General features: G+C 41.0%; 1 protein-coding gene across 2 annotated transcripts in view; it reads left to right on the top strand.

The window, feature by feature from the left end:
• The first annotated feature begins 1,808 nt into the window (after window positions 1–1,808).
• The window catches only part of gnb1a (guanine nucleotide binding protein (G protein), beta polypeptide 1a), a 34,367-nt gene continuing 10,080 nt past the window's right edge, over window positions 1,809–26,095 (top strand). Inside the window, exons 1-4 of one of the 2 annotated variants that reach the window (XM_036578701.1) lie at window positions 1,809–2,217; window positions 24,550–24,657; window positions 25,775–25,813; window positions 25,984–26,090. In XM_036578701.1, the coding sequence (XP_036434594.1) occupies window positions 24,601–24,657; window positions 25,775–25,813; window positions 25,984–26,090 (203 nt within the window). In that variant the 5' untranslated portion in view covers window positions 1,809–2,217; window positions 24,550–24,600. Of the gene's footprint in view, window positions 2,218–24,544; window positions 24,658–25,774; window positions 25,814–25,983; window positions 26,091–26,095 lie in introns of both variants that reach the window. The other variant, XM_036578700.1, reaches the window with a different exon arrangement.

Genomic DNA, 26,095 nt, shown 5'->3' with positions numbered 1-26,095 from the left:
AATACTCACCATGGTTAGCTGTCAGTTGTTATAATACCTAGGCAGATACATGCAAGCTTGTGTGTTTAAAATTTCTTTTTTTGCTTTCTCTTTCTCCCTGATTAAGGAAGCTACAGTGAAGTAGGCCAGGTGGCTAGTTGGTGGTTGCCAACCTCATTATAGCAGTGTCTCTGGCACATAATTCTACTAGCTGCTTTTAGTAGCTAGTCCCCCCTAAAATGAAATTCTGGCCACACTACTGGCATGCCTAGACATTTCTTTACCCATGAGGCACTGAAATATCACAAACACAGTTATTGTCACCTGATTTCCAATTAGTTGTCATCAAACAGCTGACATCTCTGACACATTTGCAAATATATAGACTCAGAGGCATGGTTATTATTGTGTTAGGACCACCATCTCTTCACACACACACACACTCACACACACATCAGCCAAACCGCTTATCCTCCTGACCATGTCTTTATTTTTACTTAAAGCTATGGTTATACTTCACATTAAAATACATGAACACAGATGGACTGAAATATTAAAAGCATGCTCTTTGACTGTAACGTGACTGAAATTGTTGAGGTGAATTGATTATCAGACAGCAACACCTATTCGTGATCCACTTTATTAGAAACACCTCGTACTTACACTCACTGGCCACTTTATAAGGTCCATCTACATTATAGGTGTCTATAATGTTGTCATGCATGATTTGTCAGTCGCCCTCTACCCCATCCATTCTGACCACATGACTAATGTTGACCTTGTATTAATTGGGGGGTTGACGAGTGAGATAGTAGTATATGAGGAATAGTATATGACGTGGTAGTGATGGCACTAGTACAAGTGTATCTGGCACATCAAAACGAGTTTTACACACTTCAGTGTCACTGCTAGCTTAAGCGTGCTCTGCCAGTCAAATTTATCAAACCAAGAGTAGCTCTATGGCCAGAAACTGACCACTGATGAAGGACCAGACGAAGGCTAACAAACTATCAACAGATCCCTACAGTCCCTAACTGTACACCAGCAAGGTGGAACCATGAGAGAGATGGCCTGTGATTGTACGTATAGCAATTTAACAGGACTATTGGTTAAAAACATATAGTGCAATTGTTTCTGAAGCTATCTCTGTGGGTGAGATTTGGAAGGATCAGAAGAAAATAGCCCTGGAATAGTATGATGGCCAATTTTCAATGGAAAATAAAAAAAAGGGAAGGGGTATATTGATAAAGTCTATCCTCCATTTAAGCGTACTGGAGATAACCAGCCTCCTTACCAATTAACTGTGCTATCCTTAAAGTGGAAGATTTGCACGTGGGGCTTTCTTAGAATGCTACACAGCATGCACTACAACTTACATGTATCTGGCTATGTACTGTATATGGCTCAGAGCTAGCCTTGATGTGGCTATACTATGCTTTCAGTAGCTACTGTAGTTTTGGGAATGGGACATTCATATTCCACAAGCAGCGATTATATTTGAAAAAATAGGTGTTCGAGTAAGGGGAAGCTCTAAACTGTGCAATGCTTTAGTACTCTAGGCTTTAATTTGGAAGTAAAATAGACCTCTCAGTGAAACCAGCCTTGCCTCCAGGCCTCATATCTAATAAAGAAAGGTGAAAGCACAGATCTTTGCTTGGCAGAATTAAGGAAATAACGAAAAAACCGGGTATGTGAACTCAGAGTTGAAGGCAGTACTATAAAAATATGAAAGGTGAGGCCCTGTTGTGAAGTTTTAGGACTAGGCCTACGTTCTAGTCGTCGAGCTCAGCCTTGCGCTTACGTAGTGACGCAGGCGAAGCGTGGGGTTTCCCGGAGCCCAGAGCAGGGTTACCGCGCCCATCTCTGCTGTTTGATGGCCGGAGGAAGCGACTGAGCTGCTGTGGGCGAGAAGAAAGAAAGAAAGAAAGAAAGAAAGAGCAGGAGAGAACGACAGAAGGAAAGAAAAGGAAGGCTGCGTTTTGGACAGGGGGCTGGAGTACGTTTGAGGCGGCAGCAGAAGAGCTTCGGTTCGTTTTACTGCAAAATTAGCATTTTTCCTGGCCGCCCCGTCTTCGCGCCTGTGTGCCGGTGTGCGTATCGAAAAGCTGGGTTCGGGGAGTGCCACTCCTCGGGTAGCCTGTTAGCTCGTCTGCGCGCTGGTCGGAGAGACGGGGGAGTCTGGCTTCGCTGTTTCCAGTCAATGCGATATAAACAACGGACGCCCACGACTGAAAACGGGTAAGACATCGTTTTGGGCTGTTTTTGTGTGAACGAACGTGACATTATTCATCGCTGAATGGTGGCTAGCTGCAGAAAGCTAATTGGGTTGACTGACTTCGCTGGGTTTGTATTTGCCTGTGCTGTGGCGGGGGTGGGGGTAGCTGTTGGTAAGCTAAAGTAAACAGATGGGTAATTGGCAATGTCTGAATAAATATTTCAGAGTTTGTTTTTCGAAGCTTTTTCCCGATAATGACCGTAGCTTCTTGTGTGTGGGATGTGGTCGAGCCTTGCAAAATCGCGGTCACGGGCCAGAAATATTTAGCACTATGTCTTGTCGGGTTTACAGCACCCTCCTATGTTAGCTTGCGAAGCTAACGACTGTCTTCATTCAGATTCGGGTTGCATAATCCCGCCAGTGTGTGAGATTATTTTTTTTTCCACGGGATTAGTTCAGTTCCTGTCAGAAGTGGTAACCTCATTACTGGCACTGCATATATATATTTTTGCCCTTTTTTGAGTAAATGCACATCCACCATTCGACACATTCTCCTGGTCTGGACGGGAACCGAGTCAGGTTAGCCGTTCACAGCTAGTAAAACAGCCATGTCTGGCTACATCCTGATACATCGACTAGCGTTTAAGTTAACGTAAACCACAGCAGGTGAGGAATGTAACTAGCGTTAAACGTGGTGGTTGCGGATTTCACACAGGCCCGAACACAGAGCAGTAGATGCGAGAACCATTAAAAGCAGAGTAAAATGTGAAAATGGCTTCTTCTTGAGGAGCATACAGCCCATTCCCACCACCCCCACTTTCGTCTTGGTCCTGAGTTGGTTACTCTAGTCCTCAGCACACACCAGCAGGCTTTTTCAGCTTGTTTAGTGTGCGGACCTGTGGTTGCAAACAGGGACAGGGCGTGTGTTTGAGATTCCTGTTGGCGTTTAACAATGTCAGAACGATACATATTGCACAGTGAGGGGTTAATATCAAGTCCACAATGGCTTTCCCCCTTTTTATTTCCTTTTTTAAATCATTAGGTACATCGTTCAGCACACACTGAACTGTTATTTTTTTTGAAGCCGTGTACAGTTTTCCAGTGCTGGGTAGTGCTCGCTTTGGGATGGACCCAGTTGTCCTATCTTATGTATGCACTGCTTGGATTAGCCACCATCTTGCTAATTGCCATGTTGTCGGAGCTACATGTTGTCTCTGCTTATGAGGAAACTTGATGGGGGAGAAACACCACCAACGCAGTGTGGTGATGGTCGCAGGGATTGATGATGCCCGGCCTGGACCATAGTTTGAGGACACGATGCTCGCCTCGTTAATCGTCGTTTTAAGGATTTCGTTTCGTCTCGTCTCTTTCAGTTCCGCCAAGGAGCTAACGTTAAGTTAGCGATTCAGCCGGGGTGTCGCTTTTCTCTGATCGCATCTTAAATCGAGCCTCTGCTTTTAACGATGTAATTGGATTTCCGCAATCTGTTTAACCTGGGCTGCAAATCTCGGCTTTCGTGTGAGCTCGTAACGTGAACTGTAATTTAACATCTCCGCCACCTCTGAGCACAACACTGCAGACGAAAACGGACAGCTTTCTCTGAAATGAGGAAGCGCCTAATCCCGCTGTTATGAACCGAAAGGGAGAAATACATAAACGGGGAGGGGGGGTTTTCACAGGAAGGTTATTCAGAATCAGAAGGCCTGTTGCATTAACGGGCTCGCCGGCGGATCCTCCGTAGCCCGGACGGTTGAGTGCTAGTAACGCCGCAGCTACCAAAGCCCTGCGGGTGTGAAGCGGACCCGCCTGCACCAGCCCCTCGCTATACACACTCGCCTACGCTTTCTATACGTTTTCTTTGGTATTTTGTTCGCCCACTACCTTCAAAGCTTCTGTCCGTAGTCGTAAGCTAGCGTCCTCGTCCACAAAGCCGGATTGATGGCTCCGGTCCCCCCTCCTCTCTCCCAGAATGAATGGCTCCCTGTATTCTCGACCTGAGCAGCTGCGACCAACAAGATGGCGTTCGCAGCGATTTTTTTTATATTTTTCCATCTCTTTCCTCTGACTGAGCAAGGCTACAGTTCTACACAGGCATCGATGTGACTCGAAAATGAACGTTTTGCGACTGTATTTCGCAATGGAGATGTCGAAAAACGCAATTTGTGCATCTCCTTTTTTGCTCAGCTGAAAGCGATCGAGGCGTGTTAATGGCAGGAGATTTAGGACAACATGGAGGGGGGCTTGGGGCGGAATAATAGTTTACAGAATATGTTGTTTCCGGGGTTTTCTTCCAGATTTACCAATGTCTTCGACATCTCTCTTACATTATTTGAATTTGTTAGGAATAACATAGGTAGCACCCATAGTGAAGTACATGTTTAGCACTCATTCACTGTTAGACATTGGAAGTTACCCAGAAACAAAAGGTTAAACCATTAAAGAACATGGATTCGAGTATTGTGCAAGCTACACTTTGAGTTATAGACCTGAAACACTAATGTATTTAATTATAATTCAGCTTCTGATGATGATCTTGCATCTTGTTGTTCCAGGAAGTGCAAACTGACACATTTCCCAGTTTCTCTCCCTGGTCCATAACAAGCATGCAAAGTCACACATGACTTGAGGTTCCATACACGTTTAGACAAGACATTGTTTGCCCAAGAGTTGCTCTCTCTCACACACACACACACACTTACACACACTCATGTCAAGAATGAGTTTGAACAGGTCATGCATCACTTTTAATAGTCTTACCCTGGAATAACACTTATTTTGAAGTGCTTACTAAAGATCCATTACAGTGACGTACTGCACTATATATCCTGCTTTAAGACCTAATCTTTGTCTCAAAGTCCATTTACTCCACAAAAGTTAAGAGCTTGGTAATATTCCTTAATAAATTGGCATTATCCTAGTTTTTATCCATCTCTGTTGTGGTCCCTAATGTCAGATACTAATACGGAAAGTAAATCGGCTTTAAGTTATGAACATATGACAAGCTCAGAATTATCTGCCCTATGCAACTTAATGGATATTTGTTTTAATGTGTTTCCCCTATCCCTCGCTCTCTCTTTTTATCCTACTCCATTTACAGCCAGCCAGCCCAGATAGGATTAAATTCCTGCTGTCTTTGAACCTCAGCTTTTAGGATTATGGGCTTGGTTAGTGATGCAGCTGATTTGAGTGTGTCTTTTTTTATTTTTGTTATTGTTATCTTTATTATTTTTTACATTTTTTAAAAATATCTTCTCAGAGTTACAAGACCTGTGGTTTTGAGGCAAATTCTGAATGAACTGTTGTTCCATTCCCACTGTGTGTGGCCTGGGGATTTCAACACAGATCTCATATTTGTGGTAGCTCATTATATGACAGTGAAGCAGCATGTATGCACCTGTCTTTTACTTTTCGGTGTTCTAATTTTTTGATTTCCTGTTACCAGGTACTAGCTAGAATATCATGTTTAATTGGTTGTAGTATCATAACAAGTGCACATGTTGAGTGCAGTCAAGCTTACCCATGAACACATACAATTTTGGGCAAATTTAATGGCTGTTATTGTTGTAGGTCAACAAATAACGTCAAAGTGTGTTTGTGTGAGAGCTGGTGACATCATGGCTCTTGGGTTTGGTAGTACGTTGAGCAGATTCATTCAGGTCGTACTGACGCTGCACATTGACTGTAACCAGCTGCGTCAGCATTGATATTAAAGTTTTTGAGAATCGTTTGGAGATGACATGCAAATTAAGTCAGATTAAATTTTTTTTCAGAAATAAAGTAAAACAGGCACGCCATTGAAAGTGTCACCTAAAATTTAATTGTAGACCACAGTCCATCAATGCTGGGCCACAGTATACCCTACAGGCAGTTTTGGCTAGTTTTCGGTAGTCTGTGAGCAACAAAAGTGACCTCAGTAGCAATCTCTGTTACAACGCCCAGAAAAAATCCTGTCACAGGAAGTTCTTTTCTCTTGTGCATGTGTTTCCTGTCAGCCATTTTTCAAGACACTTCTTCTAGTTCTCTCTTCTTTCCTTACATATGAACCTGTACATTACAGATGTGTTAAAGTGAACAACTGGATGTTTTTTCTTTTTTTCAAAAAGCAACATTTGGATACCAGATTTTCCTGTCAAATGGTGGAATGACATGGCATTGATTTAAAAAAAAAAAAAAATGATCAGCAACAGTGCATTATGGTCTATGTAACTCAGATGTGTAACAGACTAATGTAAGACCAGGGTTTGTGTGCAAGCGGAATCTCCCCATGCATACGTGAGCCTGTGTGCCAGTCTATATACAGTTTTTAGTTTAGCTTAAGCTATTTTGTGGCTTCTTTTAATCATGTGATACAGGAAATGTCCCCAACCAAGTTGAGTGCCACAGATAGTTTAGCCTATAAAATGTGATATTTATTGTAAAAACCAAAAAGGAGATTAATGCTGTAAGCATGTTTTATAACAGTAATACTACTTCTTATCCATTACCAGTATGATATTAAAAGCATGAGTATCGACTTGATTGGATACCAACCCAATTAAGATGAGCATCTAAAAAGTAAGCTGTAATGCTCAAACTACTGACACTACCCCACTGGAAGAAATGCACAGCTAACATCACATAGCACAGTGTCAGTGTGCTGTTTCAGGATTAAAAGGTAAAGACTTAATGTTGTGTGTTTTTTTGTTTGTCTGTTCATTCTGATTTCTGATCCATTATTTTCTAATGACATTCACCCAATACCAGTACCCGGTATTGGATTGGTATTATCTCTAGTGACAAGGGGTTTTGATATAATGGCACAGTATTTTGCCTAGATCTATAGCAGATCATTCTGTTGCCATTTTCCTTTTAGGTACTGCAGAAAAATGTTCTTTCGTTATTCTATAGTCAGGAGAGTTTAAATATGTCACCTGTTAAGTGTTAAAACAGTGTTTGGAAATGGATGTTCTTTGATACATCTCTGGAAGTGCCTGTGTTGTGTCTCCATTGCTCTTGCTGTCTTCGCTGTCACGAGGTAGAATATTCATTTCATGTGGGACGTTCTTGTCCTGTATATTTGTTTGATGTAGATGCTGTGCTAGGCAATGCTAGACAATGACACAGGAGCATATTTTAACACAAACAAGTGAATCTTTGCCGCTGTGTTATTTTTAGTGTCTGGTGCATGTGACCATTCTTTCCTCTTTTCAGCCAAAGAATACATCCGCCAAACATTGAGGCAAATACTTGCCACAAATCATTGGTGCCCTTCATAGGGTCGGTGATGTGGTGCTGTCCAATACACAACTTTACCTTGTCCACACCTCCATCCATAGTTTACCTTCTTCTTCAATCAGTGGGAAGTTGTAGAGGTTGTATGAACAGGAGAAAACATTAGATAACCTGTAATTACACCTGTACTTGAGCCATTCCACTATTCCTCCCTCTCCACAGATAATTTGCATGAAGCTGTCCTCAGTTTTCCCCGTTATCAGATGGCTGCTGCACACTCTACTGTGCATTTTTGAATATCCAAACTTTTTGCGTACCACAATATAAGCAGTTGTCTCTGCCCTAGTGAGCTTTTGCATATGCTACCTCAGGAGCTGTGTTTTGAATAAAGACTTTGCTTTCTATTTACATTCTCAGGCCATAGATGAACTGACAGGTGAAGGGGAAAAAATGTGCCCAAACTTGAAGCAGCAGGTCTTTTTTGATTCTTCCCCTAGTTTTGAATGCTGAAGAAACAGTCACAGAAGGAGGCTAACTTTGTAGTTGGAATAAAATGATTATCTTTGAATCATGTGACAGTTTGCTCACTAGTGTCTCTCTTTTTTTGGAACTGTGTGGTGGTGGGGGTTACTGTATTAATGCAATCAAAGACGAGTTTCTTGCATTTAAAACAAAGTCATGCTTTTGGCTTTGGGCGAGCTTTTCAGGCTTCATGATCTCCTTTTATGAAAAAGCCAGTTGTATGGGCAGTGGGAGATGAGCACAACCGCATCTTTGTGTGTTTGTGTAATGAAGGGCCCTAAATTTATTTTCTGTTTTAAGTGATCCAGGCTTTCTGAGTACAGCTCAATGGCAGAGCTGCCATATCCGGAAGCTTCTTTAACGACTATCTCCCATAGTGCTGGCATTTTAAGTAACTGTCTCATAGCCAGGGTACAGCCAGCATAGGCGCTATCCAGAGGAACCAGTTTAGCTAGAGGCGACAGCAAACGGGCGGTGGAATGACTGAGTTCACTGTATACGGTGGAGCTCTTGTTTAGCAGGAAAGCTCAAAGAAAGAAAAATGTCTAAGCTGACTGATTTATAGACAGGAGAAGACTTGGGGGGCTTAGACAAACTGTGTACACTACAGGCCATCTCTGATTTGGAAGGGGCCAGTTAATGTGTTGCATTTGTAATAAGCTGTAGTGTAAACAAACCTCTGTTTGTGGTGGCAAACTGCCTTTTTGGAGAATACCATCAGGCTTTTCCTTTATTTCAGTATGACCGTTGCCTTGTATTTGGACCTTCAAAGTTGTCTGTGGTCAGTAATGCAATAGAGGCATTTTAAAGTCACAGAAAACCTAATTGCTGTACTTTTGGCTCAGTGCAGTTTTTGTGAGAGTCATTGACAGTTCTTTTTCTACATTTTTCAGTGTTTTCTTACTATTTCTTCCTTTGTTTTTTGTAATGGAGGTGGCAGTCCATGGCTGTCCATCAGTATTGAAGCTTCTAATATAAAAGGTTGGATCAACAAAGATTGATGAGTGCAGATGTCCCTTTAAGGCTTCTGAAGGAGAAGGCCTCTTTTCATGATATTTTGGTGGTAAATTCAGCAGACTTGCAGTGCTGCACGTGACCTACATAACCACTCAGTGGCATTTCTTACACCCGACTCACTCCTTAGATATTAAGGTCTATTAATATTTCGTGTGTCAAAAGTTCTGTCATTATATCTTGCTCTTAAAGAATGGACCTATATATTTGAATGAAAGTAACTGCAAGTGCCACCCCCAAATAATAGATCTTTTAATTTGCTATTAACCTGCTAGTTGAATAGCCAGATAAGTAGACTAAAATACTTCTTCTGAAAGGGTAAAAAGAAAAAATCGGATTTAAGTAACATAGTAAATAAAGATATTTGTTTCATTATAGTTCACGTATGCCAAATGTACTGAACCATCCAAGACTACCTTAAAATCCAAGACCAATTTCTGCGCTACTTTCACCGTTTGTCACAAATTTACTGACAGATCTTTACTTTTTGACAGATGAGGAAACTGTTATCTATTGAGAGACTTCATTGTTGTCCCAAAGGAACTACCTTTTACAGCAAGAAACGAAACTGACCAAGTGCACTGTAAACATTGATTTTCTGTCTTTTCAGTTGGTCACCTTATTCATTCTGCAGTGAAGATGTCGTATAAACAAATTGTCTAGTTGTGAAATATGAGCAACTTTATGTGGGCTAGTTGGAGAATAAGGGGGTTAATATATTCAAAACTTGTTTTTCAGATCTTGTAGCACATGGGCAACCTAGAACAGTTCGTTCTGACACTTCGAGAAGCTTCACTCCCTGTAACTTTGTTAAATGTATTAGCCTTTGTGCAGGTAAAAAATCATGAGCGAAACTAAATAATAAACACAAATTGAGGTGGATTAATTTGGCATGTGAGGCTCCCTTAAGCCAGATCTTTCCATCTTCTTCCTAAAGGCAGAAGCAGCAGGTTAAAAATAGATCCACAATTGACAATGTTGACAATGCAGCTGGAGTCTGAGGGACAGTGCACATGGTTTTCTGCTCCTGTAAGAGCCACATAGTTGAAAGGGTTGTTTTTGTTTTTTGTTTGTTTTTTAAATCGCTTTAAATGAGAAAATGGAGGCCCATGAAGCTTTGATTAATGGCTGGTTCTTGTGGCAAGAAGAGACAGTCCACTCTGACCATTCAAATTTAGCCAGAATTGGATCAGTTCAGTTCAGTGAATAAAGACCAGTGTTTAATGGCTTGAGTACTCAGTTAACTGTTAGAGGTGCCAGTACTAATTGTTGGAACATCAAAGTTTGAAAACGATAAGTGTTAATAAACAAATCACTCCAGGGCTTCTCCTGCCTCCTAACTCTAGTGTGAATAGTAAGTTGCGCAACATGGTTGTGGTCATCGTTTTTGTTCATCCAAAGTTTGTTCAGAATATTGTGAGAACACCAAATTGTGAGCTAGTGTTGTACTTAAATGCAGTATCGGTGATGGATACCGATATCTATGACCAATACCACAAAGCAGTTTCTGACGTGCTTGTGCGCTAGTAGATGGAACTTAACGTGTCGGTGGTGTGGGTTGATAAGCAGCAGGAAAATATGCTCATGGAAAAGTCTTACCTGATTTTACCTGCCTTACCTGAATGGCTGAGTCAGACTCCTTTTAGCAATCACTTTTCTGCCGCTCTGTCATTTACAGTATAAGTTAATGTTATTTCGGGTTGTTATTGAGGGAGCAAAAGTTTGAGAGGGACAGTGTGGAAGGAACTGCCAGACTGCTGGCATAATCATAGCCTTTATCTTAGATTTAGCCTTTAGCATGGCAGCCCACTAGCTGGGCTTGTGTGTCCACTAGCCCTGTCTGCGGTGTGTATCTGTCGGTCAGCTGTATCATGCAGCAGCGGGGTCTTGCGGCCTGTTGCTTCAATCAGGATGAGGAAAAAAAAAACGCTTAATTTGCTGATACTTAAAGCGTCAATAGTTGTAATATTCACGTAACTCCAGCAGAGTCTGACACTCAGACATGTAGCGTGATTGAACAGGATGCACATAAGACAAATGACTTGAATTCTGATGTGTAACAGCATTCAGTGCCATTTTTGCCAAGTCAGAGAACCTGCTGGGTGCTTATATGTACAGACCACAGGTTTATCTATATATTGTTCAGTTCTGTGTTTAACTATTTTGCACAATAAAAGTATTTTACATGCACTTAAGTTGTTAAATATGCCATTCAGTCAAGCTGGGTATGTTTTATTTGTGACACACAGATTTTACCAAAATAAAATATTTTAAATAATGTGATTGTTTAAATATCAGGACTTATAGTTTAGTTAGATTAGATAGCGTTTATATCAATAACAGAATCTGAATCGGCGATACTTAAGGGTTAGATATCGGAATCGGAAGGAAAAAAATATTATCGTTGCATCTCTTTCATGAACCTGTGTATCCAGAATCAAATGGAATTATCGGCTAAATATCGCTATACCTGTAGTTATGTAGCTGCAGTTCTATTAGTCAGCTACAGTACATTCACTGTATTGTGATATTTCAGTGGTGCAGTATATCACACCCCGAGTCCACAGATACTCCTCAGACACCTTACTGAAAGTGTCTGACATTTTTCATAGACAGCTTGTGGCCAGTGATTATTTCCAGTGCTGCAGAATAAACGCATTGACCCTCTTTTTTCCATGGAAAAAGTTTGTATGTTCTTTTTGTTTTATAGGCTGCTGTGAGGAAATCTTCCTGGCATTTGTCAAGGCGGGGTATTTTCAGTAACACGTTGCACGATTCCATCCGATTGTCAGAGTTCATTTTTATATTGCAGTTTGCCTGAGTGAGACATTCGCTCTTCATCCCCTCAAGCAGGCAAAAATGCCAGCATATTGGACCTTGGGTTGTAACTGTTAGTAGTTAATTAATCGATTATCTTGATGAATCACTTAATCTGGTCTTTATAAAGGTCAAACAGTTAAAATACAAACCAAGCATATACTTAAAATTTAAAACACTGTGGATGTAAATGCATAGAAACACATGCAAACTGCCAAATAATCAAATTTATCTTGTTGTTAATTGAGTATTTGTTTAAGTGGGTAAACAGCCTTCGATCCCAGTATGTTTAAGACCAGGTCCTGGGAGCAGGGTTAATGACTGCTGCATACACCTACTTCACCTGCATCACAGTGTTAGAACGGCTAAAAAGCCGAAGGCCATCAGATCCATAGATGATGGTTTCTCCTGAGCATGCAACTGGTGTGAGGAACATGGAATGATCTCAAGGCTTAGAGAGGAGTCAGGCTAGTGTGAGGAGAGGGTTGGATGAAGTTGGGTGATACAGAAGGGACCACAGTCTGGACCCTACAGGGGGTTCCATAGCTGAGCCTCAGCAAAGCAGTGTGCCAAATCATTTAACCTGCTGTACTTTTGTGACACTAAATATCTTGACTTTCTCAGCTTGACTGTTTGAATGATGCTTCTGGAATAAATCAGTTACTGTCAAATGAGCAGATTTGATTTGTATTTATTAGTGCAGTGATGCAGATCCTGGGGTGTATACCCAAGTTAGAAGTGGTATGATTTGCAGAAGGGGTATGATGTTTATTTTCTTATCAAAGTTGCTGAACCTGTTTAATTCAATCTGTTAAATATTTTTATGTGTAACTGTAAGGAATCTGGTATAATAGAACTTGGGTATAGAAATATCAGTTGCCACTAGGGCTGTAACAATACACATCTTCAGTTTACATGTGACTTTCCAAGCTGAGTTCAGGATTCAGTTTGATTTTTGCTGTTTTATATAATGGGATGCATGATGAAGTTTTTGCTTGTTTTTAGGGAGCATGTTTATATATTGCCCATTGCCGCTTTGAAGCACGTGTACCTAAATGTCAGCATGTTGCCAAGGCTGCGTTGTTAAGATGACCTAGCTGTTGTTGGCTTGGTCCAGAAACAGTGGAAAGGTTACATGTTAGCACGTTGTCCACCAAGGAGAAAACACCTTGTGTAAGACAATGAATCCTCATCAACATCCAATGTTGTACCAGTTAACTATAATTTTAGCTTAATTTTAGCTCAGTTTTAGCTTAGGCAGCCTGCGTTTCATCCATGAAAACTATTGATTTTTCCTTGGCTTTTTTTGCATAATAAAACATGTTTTTGGTGCTACTGTTTTTTTAGCCTACTAACATCAGGCCTATCACCTAAAAGAGTATGCTTTTTCCTTCAGTCCTGCCTTAATTTTGTCCGGAGGACCATTTTTATGCCTTTTTCTTGTGTTTTTTTTTCCTTCCCCACAGTTGACCCATTGTCCATTTGTTAACTGTTGCGAAATTTCTAATATCAAAATTAGAAAGAATGCACATTCCTAACATCAACAATTTTGCTTGCGAAGTTGTTGGATTGGTCTAGGCACTCAGTAATTACAAAACTGGTTTGTAATTACGTTTTTGTACTCTGAGCAGAACATATGGGTGGCGCTGGGATGCTGTGCTAAAAGGTATGCATTTCATTCATTTTTTTAATTTTGACCGGCAAAAATGTTTTATTTCTGTGTAATACTGCTGTTTATGTAGCAACATGTCTGAGCATGAAAAATACTGTAAATTGGCATCCCTGGTTAATATGTCTTGATTCTACAGAACTCAAAATACATGCTACTAGTTTTGACTCCAATACCAATTTTATTTTAAAACAAAAGATTGCAAAATAGCATGTCCTTGCGCAAAATATCTTAAAACAGTACAACTGACCTATGAACAATAAAAAAAATAGCTAGGATGCATCCAGGTGACAGTGGTTCCTACAATACATGGCAAATGAGATTCTCACAAGAGTAAGGCAGGTATCAGTGATGGTTTTGTTTCGATACACTGTTTCAAACAGTTTTTTTTTGTTTTTTTTTCGTACACCTTTAATTGCCGCTAGTAGACCAGAATGTATTGACACTAATGTCATTACCTCTTAATATATGTTAATGCACTGATTTATTGATAATTGATCAAGTAAACAGTTTTTTTAAAAGAAATACTAAACAAAAGAAACAATAACAAACTATGTGTAGTGTTTTAAGCATTCTAAAATATTCTACTGGAAATTGGATAAACTAGCAGGTATTAAAAAAAAAACTTTGTTTATAAAATATATGACTGTTGGAAAAGTGCATATAAATGGGTGTGTCCGTCAGGTTATTGACAGGGTTTCTGATGCAGGAGTGTTCAGTAGGAGAGTATGAAAATGTATTATTACACAAAATGCCAGGTAACCATTGCTGATTCTTCGAGAAGTTGCATTAGAATTGATTATTTTTCTCTAACCATACAATCGAGTTTAATTGTTGGAATCATTGTAATCGGCTTTTACTAGCGTAGTTGATGACACCATCTAAAGGTTTATTTTAGTCATCCTGTGGGCTGATCCAGTCACTCAGCTGATACTAACAACCCCCCCCACCCCCTGCCCTATCCCAACTGACATCGGAGCATTAACAGCTTGATTGATTTTGAGTGGTCAACCAGAACTTAGGCATGTGACGTCGAAGCCCTGCCTGCCCAGTGCTATTTGTTTCCATGTAATCGACAGTGAAGAAAGGAAGCAGCAGGGCCAGGAGAACAGAAGAGAGAGGAGAGGAAAACCATTGGAGAAGCGAGAGCTTTTAAGAATTGGCTTCCAGCAACTTCTGTGTCCTCCGCGTTTCCTCCATCAGTCACCTCTATCCTCATTGTCCTGCCGCTCTCTGTGACCCCCTTGTGTTTCAATTACATTTACATGCATGAGCTCCTCAGGCCCTCCAGATACAGGCCACATGTAGACTGTCCCGCTGCCTGCCTCGACTGTCAGAGAGAGAGAGAGAGAGAGAGTAAAGAGCAAGGGGTGGGGGTGGTCTAAGAATGGGGGAAAGAATCCTCTCTCTGGCTTGACCGTTTTTAAATTGAGGCTGGTTTTGGGGGAGGGGGTGGAGGTGGGGGTAGGGGGAGGCAGCTGGCAGAGTGCTGTTAAATATTGCATACTCCGTCTTGGGCGCATGGCTGTAGGCGCATGCTCCATCTAAACACACACACTCACAGCAGCCATTTAGCCAGGCTCAAGTAGCCAGGCCTTTTCACCGCATGCACTTACGCGCCATATGCACTGAATCCTTTATACGTGCATTATCACCTCGAGCTATGGCCGACAAAGACTGGTGAAGAACTATGCATATTTGTTTAATGTGGATTAACTGGCACAGGCCATTTTGGTGACCTTTTCAGACCAATAGTAACCTTGAGAGTGAAGGGAAATGCATTTATGTATGTGTGTTGGACGTGTGGTGCTGTGACAACAAAACGACAGACAGCCTCTTAAAGCAGCATATCTTTGCCAAAGCCTGTCCTGGAGTTACAATGAACAGAGCAGAGACAGCACCAAAGAATTTGAAGATATTTCTTTCCTCTAACTGTGTACGTTCAAATTAGCTCCCTGTATGATTCTCGAATTATAACTTTTTACGACTTTGTACTTCATTTTTATAGGTAAAAACCAGCTTCCACCAACCCAGGATTATTCAAATGTTTCCAGTTCTTTAGAATGTTTAGAAGAACTAATAAACTATATAGACCACTGTGAATGGCAGAGAATGTTCTATAACAGTGTGTAAGGGGTTAGACATTCTACAGTCTCAGTAATCACACAGCTATGGCCCACCTGCCTGGCATTTGAGTTTGTTGTGGGGATGCACTGTGATAAGAAGCATATCACTATAGGCAGATATTTGCTTAGAAATGTATTTCATTACTGACAGATCAGAACCTCATATCTCCAGAAAAAGACCTTCTTAATTTTCAGTGCAAGTTAATGCAACAAGTCTTTTTGGACCATTTCTGTCGGTCCATTCATCATGAAATTTTGACAGTGTAAATTGTGTTAAAAAAAATAGCAGAGTTGGAGAGAAAAGGTTTTGTTCCGACAGTGATATGTTTTGATGTTTAAATTTAACTTCTTCTGAAATTTATATTTGATAATATATTTACTGTGCTACAGGCCTGCTGTGCTAAATATCTGTATTTTATTCTAAAAAGTAACTTTTTGACAAATGTTACTTTTAATATTTTTGTACTGAAAGTATATCTTAAGCAAAAATGAGCCCATCTTAAGGACGGCGAAGGTGATTCTCTTGCCACGTAACAACACAAACAGAAGATCAATATGTACAGAGCTTTATGACAGTTTGGGCAGTGGTGTCTTGCTTGTGTGTTTTGGCTTCGAGTATGAGCAAGACTGCTGTGTGTGCTCTAGTTCTGTGGCTCACTCCACCCTCCGTTTCCTGTTTGTAACACACACACTCTCACACACATTCAGCTGACTTTGTGGTCATGTGATGTCACTAGTCTCGAGTGCAAAAGGACATGGCGCACAAAATTCAAAATACACATACTGCCTCCAGATATTTTCAGGCCTGAGCAAAACATGGAAACATGTTTGAGCCAGCAGAGGGGCTGTTCAGGTGGGAGAGGTTTAGTAACAAACTAGTCTTAACCTTCATTGTGTTCCTTTTGCTACTCTTGAATGTGTCAGATCGAGTGGTCTGCTGGAGGTTTTCTACAGCAGATGATCTGTTTTTTTTTTGTTTTTGTTTTTTTTCAGATTTTTTTTTTTATATTTCAAGTAGAACCTCCACATCAAGAAGAGGCTGAAACTCCAGGGCTATTGTTTCCCCTGCAGTGGCCAAAGCTTTTAGCAGGGCACAGCATTTCTACTTCCTGCTCTGCTGTTGCGACACAAAGGCCCCATCAGAGAAGAGCACTGTATCCGCCTTCCCAAAACCACACGCACGTTACACTCAGACACACTTCCTACTGCTGATCAAGGCTGAATGTTCCTCAACCTCCAGTTTCTTCCTATAGTGTTGTAAGAAGTCTGCTGGTTTGTCCCTTTTGGCTACGTTGGGGCTTGCTGGGATACACATAGCTTCATCTCCAGGAAGTCTGGTACTCTTTTATTTCTGATTGGTTGGGACAGTGTAAACCTGTTATCTGGCATCAAATGGCATTATGAGTTTCCTTGTAAGTTGGCTCCAGCTGAACAAAAATGTTGACAAAGATCTGGTGGGCGCATCTCTGGTGGCTTTCAGTCAGGACGGTTTTTTTTATTTTTTGATGTTTCAGATGGGAAGGAGTTAATCCCTTGCAGCTACCCATGAGCCTGTGGGGCAGCTGGCGTAGAGGGAGGGAGGTCTTAAATTATTAAGCCCCCACCAGCAGAATCAGGGCGCCATGTTTAATACATGGCACAGTATGAGGAAAGCTGCACTGCAAACTTTGAACTGGTCACCTAGTGCACCACACAGATTTAGTTTTTTCTTTGAAATGGCTATCATTTTAGTGTAGGCGGGAATTCCAATATAAATTGGAGCAAATGGGGATGGTGTCCCAGTACTTATATTAATACACCTTTACTGTTATACGAGGTACCTGTACAGTACAAATGGTTATAAAAATTTCGGTGTGCAAACAAGACTAGTTTAATGATGCAGTTTAGCAGGAAAAGCAAGCATACATCATGTCCATTTTAAGGCTGGTGTGTTCCTGTGGTTGTGGAATGTGGCTTTAAGCAGCTCTGAAAAAGGTGATGGGACTGTGTGTGTCTGTGTTGTGCGTAATGCTCTGAAGGTGACCACGCCCCAGTCCCCTTCACCACAGTCCTCATTAGGAGAGCTGTGCTCCAGCTCATCCTCTTGAGTGTAGACTCCCATTAGGCTAATCTCTCTGTTGGAGGTGGGTGATACGACCTAAAATATCACACTGCATTCTGAGATTATAATAATATTTATTACAACGTAAATCTATGAAAAAGTAGGTCTGGAAACACTGCAGATTGTACCAGTTTTTTGCACCCTTTTTGGTGAGGGAGACATTTTTAGGCCATCACATTGTCATGCACTCCAAAATGGCTAAATAAAACCACAGCCCGATCAGTACTGACTTTGAAATGTGGTAGGTGTAATGAAATATTCTACTATTGAGCCACACCAAATAATTGTATGATTCACTTATCTGGCGTGTAAAAACACTCCTCTTGGAGGGGATTGGCTTTCCTGTGAGAATCCTTGTGCAGCAGAACTCTCTTCAGCTATTGATCATGGAAGTCAAGAGAACACCATATCCATTCAAAGACTGGTTCAAAGACACGTGAATCTGTTCTTGCATAAAATTTAAGTTGTCACTATCGAATGTGTGTTTTAAATATGTTTATCATATTGTTAATATGCTCAAAACAGCTGATGTGAAATGAGATACTTATTGCTAGCTGTGTCAAGTAGGGATGCATAATTATATCAGAATTATATTGATGTCAGCAGATATTTGCTTTAAAAAAAAATCTGCAATATACAGATATTTACATTAGGGACGCACTGATCATGAGTTTTTATGATAGATTCCTATTTCTTTACAGCCAAACTGGCTGACAGCGTGTTTTTTTTTGTTTGTTTGTTTGTTTGTTTATTATTTTTAATCTGAAGCTCTTACTGTGTAGGGTAAACAAACACATGACATGCACAACCACGTTTTCCAAATTTGAAATATAAACATTTCATGGGCCAAACTCACTCACTTGTTTACTTAGTGATTTATTTATATTATTTATATTTTAAATCATTTGCCTACTGGTTATTTAGCACAATTAGTCATGCATAATTTTGCTGCAGTAGTTATGTACAGGTGTAGCAGCAGCATTCAAATACAGCATGAGCACTTACATTAATTATTTACATCATAAACTTACATCACAGATCAGCCAAAATAAAAATAATAAATTGGCTCATTGCCCATTTTGTGTTTTGAGCAAAAAAAAAAGTCTTGTCAAATTCCAGTTTTGCACCTCGAGTTTATTTTCAACTAGGGCTGGGCGATAAAACGATAACGATAATTATCGCGATATAACTTTTCCTCGATAGAGCGATACGACATGTTCGATAAACGTTCGATATAATACGCCATTCTTACACTTCCACGTTCAGCGAAAGCCTTGGTGGCGTTTTCTCCTGCAAGGAAAGCGACACTACTCTGCTGTCACCAGGAGAGGGCGCACTTCCAAGTTTTTCTACATGATTAGAGAGGGAGGGGGCCACGAGTAAGAGGAGTCTTTAGCAACGGCTGAAACGCGGAGTTATACATTCCCTGTTTAAGTGGAGCGACCGGCGATCTGTTCTCCTGTGACCGAGTGTGAGTGACGAGATCAGTGGTGTAACTATACTGTCCTACAGTGAACTCACCTCTTTCCTAACATCCTAACCAGCTTTAGCAGCGTTAAATCACAATCCTCACAACTAAAGCACTGTTACAGCGCTCGGACAGTCATATTTAAGTATTAGTGCATTCCCAAGCAACGAAAGTGAAAGAAAGAAGTGGGTTCATGTTCGTTACAGCCCTGATTTAAACGGAAGCAAACTGAGGAAGCTGTGAGGCATTGGAGAGCGGGAGAGCGCTAGCTTTCCAGGCTAGCTGTTTTTAGCAGCTGGCTAACTTGAAACAGCACTCCGTCACTCCACAACACGGAGAATTGATGATACTGTAGATCAAACACGACACAAAAGCACCGCTTTCAGTTTAAACGTACCTAAAAGGAGGACTCTGTTTGTCTGGTGTTGATATTTTGCGGTTCACCACTTAAACTACTACGATAGTATAGAGAAATCCAGTTGTCGCTAGCTGGTGTCCGAATACTGTGTCATTTGTAGCGGGGTAGCCGAGCGCTCGTCACCAGCTAAAAATAATCTGTTTTCTTTCTTAAATTATGACTATTACAAAATAGCCATGCTTTTCCACCTGGTAAAAACAGCTCACCAGACACTCTCTCCCACTCTCCCGTGACAGATTTGTGAAATGTTCCACTGTTTGGAGAGTGTTTGTCATGTTCCGATCATAAAGGATAGTTTAAAACAGCAATTAACCACCCAGGAGCAAAATTCAGCCTTCAAACTTGAAAGAAATAATTATTTGACATTTATCGCGGTATGTATCGAAATCGAACGATATGAATTTTGTTTATCATGATAACATTTTTGGCCCTATCACCCAGCTCTATTTTCAACCAATATTTTAAAGGCCCTGTTCAAACTTGAAATGAGCGTCTATCTCGAATGATCAAGTCATAAGTGGTCAGAGACATATAGCTGTTCACACATGCCATTTCCGTGGGTCTCGACTAAATCTCTAGTCACCGGGTTTTCTGATTGGAGGAAGGGTACTACCCACATTTACTACATCAGTCCCTCGCTGTGTTTGTCAGTTGCACCTTGGAGGAGATGAAAAATGAACATGCGACTGCTTTCATCTCTGCTGTGATGATGCAGTCGATAAATGACCTGTTCACACTACGTGATTTTAGCCCTGATTTTCCACTCGCCAACAGTTTTTGGAGATTGCAGAGAAAAGCCCAAGATCGGAGGCAAATCGCCTTTCACTCAGGTCTCACATCGTAGGTTGTTAAAAGACACCATCAAAGAGACTCACCAGTGCCTCACAGAAGCCTGAAAGATATCAAGCAGGCTAAATATTTAGGGCTGTTGGGGCGTCCAAATCCTGTAGTGAAGTGTCGTAACCCGCACAGTGAGTGCGGCTATAAGCAACAGCCAATAAGAGCACAAGACGGAGTGAAAGGGTACCTGGGGAGAAGTCATACGTCAAGCATGACTACAACAAAAGTTTTCTCACACATATTCCTTTCTTTTTCGCTGCAAATCAGTGCACAAACAATTCCCTGTCTAGAGTGCGCTACCACGTCATTACCCATGTCACTTCTCGCTTGTGTTTTCATGATAAATTGCAGTTTGGAGATCAGACAGACTTGTCGGAGATCCCTTTTGGTGAAAGATCTTGTAACGTGTGACCCTCTATCATGGATAAGTCATGTAACCGCCCTTTATGACCAAACCATAACAGTTTCAAGATAACCGATTACAAGACTGTACAGTGATCCGAAAACTTTGACAGTTATATAGTGTGTCTGTGGCTGGAGGTGTTGTGTTTTTTTTTGTTTTTTTTTTTGGTCAAAAGCTTTCATGCTTCCAATGTTATGTGATTTGTATGTGTCCCTGACCTCCTCTGAAGGTGGTTTCAGTGATTTGGATCACAGTGTGTCTTCAAAACCCTGTGCACACTTTCACCGACTACTTATCAGATCACCTAGGATGCATGCTAATGCCAGGTGTGAATGAAATTTTGTATTAATTTTGTATTTATTTTGTTCTGAAAGAGCAGCACCTTTAGTTGAAGCTGGGCTACTGTGCTATGGCCATTCCACTGAAGCTCAATTTACATAGAAAGGGCAAAGCAAGCATTTATTTGCGGTTTATGGTACATGCTCCTTGTACATGTAGGGTACATTTGTTGTTTCCCTACAGGATGTCTGAATGTTTGTTTTTTCAGAGGTACTCATTAATGAAATGGCTAATCGTCGTCACTTGCTTGGATGTTTTTTTAAGTGGCAAATTCCATTTTGTAAAAGAGTTGGTCAGGTAGCTTTACAGGCTTCTTATCTATGCTGAGCTTTTTGCCTTGTTGCATATGACTTGGTAAAAAGGAATGAGTGCCTCCAGCATCTTGCTTTAATAAAGGTTAGCATATCTAATCCTTCAGCAAAGAGTTGCTGGCAACACATGTTTCAGTGTTGATGGAGAGGGTAGATCGCTTTCAATTTGATGGTTTGATTCTTTGATAAAGATGATTTTGGTTTACAGCAGCCCAGTCCATTAAGGCATCGCCCACTTCTCTCTCTTCGGACTAAAGGAAGTCCTTTACAATCCCATTTCCTTCCTTCCTGCCTACAGCAGAAATAAATAATCTACCCCCGGCAGGCTATAACAAGCCGCTAATATAATCAGAGCCTTTTGGAGAAATGAATGAGTGTGGCATGGGCCTGGACTTTCTCGTACCACCTGAATGTGTGTGTGTGTGTGCGGGGCATCATTGTGCTGAGATGACTGAGCTGATAGGCGTCGCTGGAAAATTTGAAGACCGCTTCCACCCTCTCCGCCGAACCCATCCACCACCTGACTAAAAATAGTGCAGAGAAAAAGAGGAAGGGGGAGAGGAGGGAGGCAGCACATAAGAGCTATGGCTCTCCTCCTGCTTCTCTCTCTCTCTCTCTCTCTCTCTCTCTCACTGCTGTCATTTTTCTGTTCTCTCGCTCTTTTCTCTTTGTTTTATTCGTCTGTGAACAAAGCAGTTTGACCACTACTGCAATCTCTTCAGTCCTAACAAGCAGTCACCAAACTGACATTTATGCAGACTGTCCCCTTCCTATTCTAGGGGTTGGTTTTTTGACTCCCCTCTCTGTGTCAGTCCTCTAATACGCAACCAAGTGAACTGGAGAAAAGAGCTTCAGCAAATGCGTATGAACATGTTAGCGCCCCCCAAAACCCTAATTTTTCTATACGTCTGAACGTTTTGATTGGTCGTTAGCCGCCTGGTTCAGTGGGCTATAGCTTGAGCCACGGAGGCGGAAGGAAGGCCATATTCAGGTCACAGGGATCTGAATATGGAGGATAACTAGTGCTAACCCTGTTGCACTCCCAATGGCGAAAAAGAGTATTAGCAAAATTAGCATGACATTTTTATCGCCTGGATTATGCTAGGCTTAAGTCGCATTGTCTAAATGCAGACCCAGTTAGCTCTGCTAACCAATCAGCGTGCCGCATTTTAGTGAGATGCCGTTAGGTGTTTATTGGATATAGTGTCCATTCAGAAGGTCCTTGACCATCGAAGTTACAGGATCTGTATCTAGAAAAGGGCAAGGTAAGCTATGGTCATGCAAGGTATGGCTGTTATTAAGAAATTTTAATCTGATGAGAGTAGCCTGTCTGTTCGAATAGACAGTTACCTGAAAAGTTGCCAAAAACAAAAATTGTATTCTGACTAGTGAGAGCCAGGAATCAGGCTTTAGGTTTTGCAGTAAGAGTTTGACAATCTTGATTTCAGTGCGTTAAGGTACTTTTCCTGACAAGCAAAACTGTAGCCTGTAATGCTGTGTAGTAGCTAATTTGTGATTTTGAAGTATTTTTGGTTAAAAGTCTTTTTGGAATAACTGATAGTTAATTACCCGGCAAACCAAACCCTGCTTTGGGTAAAAGCATGCTAACTGACTGGCATCTGGCACCTGCTTCCAATTTGGGTTTTCACTCTGGAGGATTGTTTTATTTTCAGGTTTTAGCAGTGATACATGTGTTAAAGTGGGACTGTGTGAGTGAAAGTGTTAGCGGTAAGCGTGTTGGCCATTGGATTTGGGTCAGCAGGAGAGTCACTGCTTTTAGGATCATCAGCAGATTCGGCGTTAACCGGATTTACATGGACGAGCTGAATCAACGGTGTCCCTGGATTACTGGTGTGACATTGGAGCGAAGGGGAGGAGAACAGGGCTAGCTCTTTGTATCCCTGGCCACTGCTTTGACACACTGTCAGGGCTTCCTACAGTTTCCCTTTCTCTCTGTCTCTCTCTCTCTCTCTGTCTCTGTCTCTCTCTCTGTCTGTATTTTCCTCTCATGACCAGTTGGTCCGACAGACTGGACTAGCACTCATCCGCGCTAAACCTTTAAGGCTTTTTTTTTCCTGGGTGTCAAAGAAAGGGTACGCTTTGAAATTTTATAGTTAAAGTAGGGCCTTGCCACACCTGCATAGAATGGATCAAAGCTCAGTCTGGCCTTGGGGAGGGTTATAATGGTCTCTGAGATGCTGTGATTTGCAAAATGGGATGTTTGCAGCATGCTCTCGTAGGTTGTAGACTGCTGCAGCTCTTATATTCGAAATTTGAAGAGAAACCAGGCTACGCCTTGCACGGCTCCATCTGCCTGCTCTTCGCCCCCACTTTTAGCCAAAGACAAAATCTGAACGTTCCCCCGTTTTAGTAGGCCAAAGGGACGGGCCGTTGCTGTGAAGCCGGCCGGATTTGCTGTGGGATCTTGTCGGTCATGATTTGTAAATAGCTTTCTCTCTGCACCAGCACAGAAATGGTGATCTTTAGCACAGGCTAGCTGCAGAACCCTGTTGCTTAGTAACAGCTTCGCGGGTTGGCAAGGACACGAGCGGGTTCTCTCCAGAAGCCAGCAGAGAGAGCGAGCGAGTCTGCCATCGCTGGATCAGTTTTTAATATGGCACATTTATTGCCTTGCTTGGCCTTGTTGGTTAAGATGGTTAAGCCTAGGGCTGAGCGTTGGGCTGCAGGTCTTCTCCATAGACCTGTAAAATGTCATATGTGCTCTTCACACATTGCTGTTACATTTAGTCTCATGGAATGGCTTGTCTAAGGGTTTCGTTTGTGTTGCTGAATATTGCATGAAATGGTGGTTTGCAACATAATTTCTTTTACTGAAGTTGCTGAAGGCAGCCTCTTGCTCAGAAATCTTATGTCACTACAACATGGCAGTTTGAGGATTTTATAGCTGGGGAAAAGTAATTTATTCTTTTACAATCGATCACATTAGTTGAGCTAATAGAAATGGCAAAGGATAGATTATGTTAAAAGAATTTGTGAGTGGATGTTCTTAGTAACCACTGTCTACTGAAGTTTATGCCAGTAGCTTGACCTCACCTTTTCTCTCTCTTCTTTTTTTTTTATTTATTTATTTTTTTTCCCCCTCATTCTCAGATCAGTGAGTAACCCAGCGCGAGGCAGGAGTGAAGTACATCATTTAGCAGAGGAAAATGAGCGAACTCGACCAGCTACGTCAGGAGGCTGAGCAGCTGAAGAACCAGATCAGAGTGAGTGCACACATGCTCATTCTCATGTGCTTATGCTTGTCCAGTGTGATACTGTGATATCCGTAGCAGAATGTAATATATAATGTAATATTCTGTATATACTCCCAGTATGATCTTCCCATTTGTTTGGATTTCCACACTATGGTTGCGCTTTGTGATTTCTGGACACACATTTCTTTTTTGTTTATTTCAATTTAATTTTTAAAGTTTTTTAATGGAAATTGAATGGAAGCATGTGTGTAAGTAATACAAAACTGTTTGTTGTGTAATAATGGAGCCAATGTAGGTAATTTTCAACTTCTCAGTTGTTACTAATTCATACTGGTGTCCCTTCTGCTGTTTGGAGATTGCGTGGGTTTGAAGTGGGGTGTGCAGTATGGCAAAAATGCATCATCACAATACTTCAAGACATTTTCAGGATAGACAATATTTATCATGATATTTAGTTTATAAAATACTATTAAAACTGAGTATAATGGTATTTCTTCAATGCTACAGTATGTCTAGTTAAAGAGATACTTATATGCTATATTTAATGAATCATGTAATTGTTTAGTTGTCTTTATATAGTGACTATGTCTATGATATACTCAGAAAAACTTATTATTGCATAATTTATCAGGACAATGATAAAATATTGTCATATTGCCCAATGCTGAAAGTAATAATCTTAAATTTAAGAATAATAAAATGTTGTTGCTGGATCTTACTTTCATTAATGCATATATCAGAATATGGTGATATAGTGCAGTACAGGGGAATTTTTGAGGTTTTGATCAACCACAGAAGTAAGAAGTCTGCATGACTGACAGATTCCTTGTCTTTCCCTTACTGGCCATTACTGAGGTACTGACTGGTAGTGTATTTGTGGCACAATAATATTATCTCATGATTGTTACTGATAAAATACTACAGGTCTGTGCCTTTTATGGAATTTAAAGTCTGATAACGTGTATTTCTGCATAGTTCTTATAGCATTTTACATGTTTGTGTTTTAAAAGGACATCACTCTAAATTTTAACCTTCAAAGCTGGTAGTTAAGATGTTTTAAGCAGTGAATCAATTGTACTATAGGTTGTATGAAGTAGTTTAACTAAAGCCTGTCAAATTTTTCCAGGATGCGAGGAAAGCATGTGCAGATGCCACCCTGTCTCAGGTGAGCCCCTGCATTGAACTTTTGATCACGAGTCACACATTAGTCAGTTGGGACACACTAGTCAATTACATTGTTATCTATTAGTCATACCTTTTAAGAGAATGGAGGGTGTGCAAGGTTCAGATGTTTTGATTGGGAATTCTGTTTATGTATTTGTGTCTTATTCACAGATTACAGCTAACATAGACCCCGTCGGACGAATTCAGATGCGCACTAGACGGACACTGAGGGGTCACTTGGCTAAAATCTACGCCATGCACTGGGGCTCTGACTCAAGGTAAT

This window comes from Colossoma macropomum, unplaced genomic scaffold (genome assembly GCF_904425465.1).
Source record: "Colossoma macropomum unplaced genomic scaffold, Colossoma_macropomum, whole genome shotgun sequence".
NCBI classification, from domain to species: Eukaryota; Metazoa; Chordata; class Actinopteri; order Characiformes; family Serrasalmidae; genus Colossoma; species Colossoma macropomum.
The sequence above is the reverse complement of the archived record's forward strand: the minus strand, read 5'-3'. Positions and strand labels throughout refer to the sequence as shown.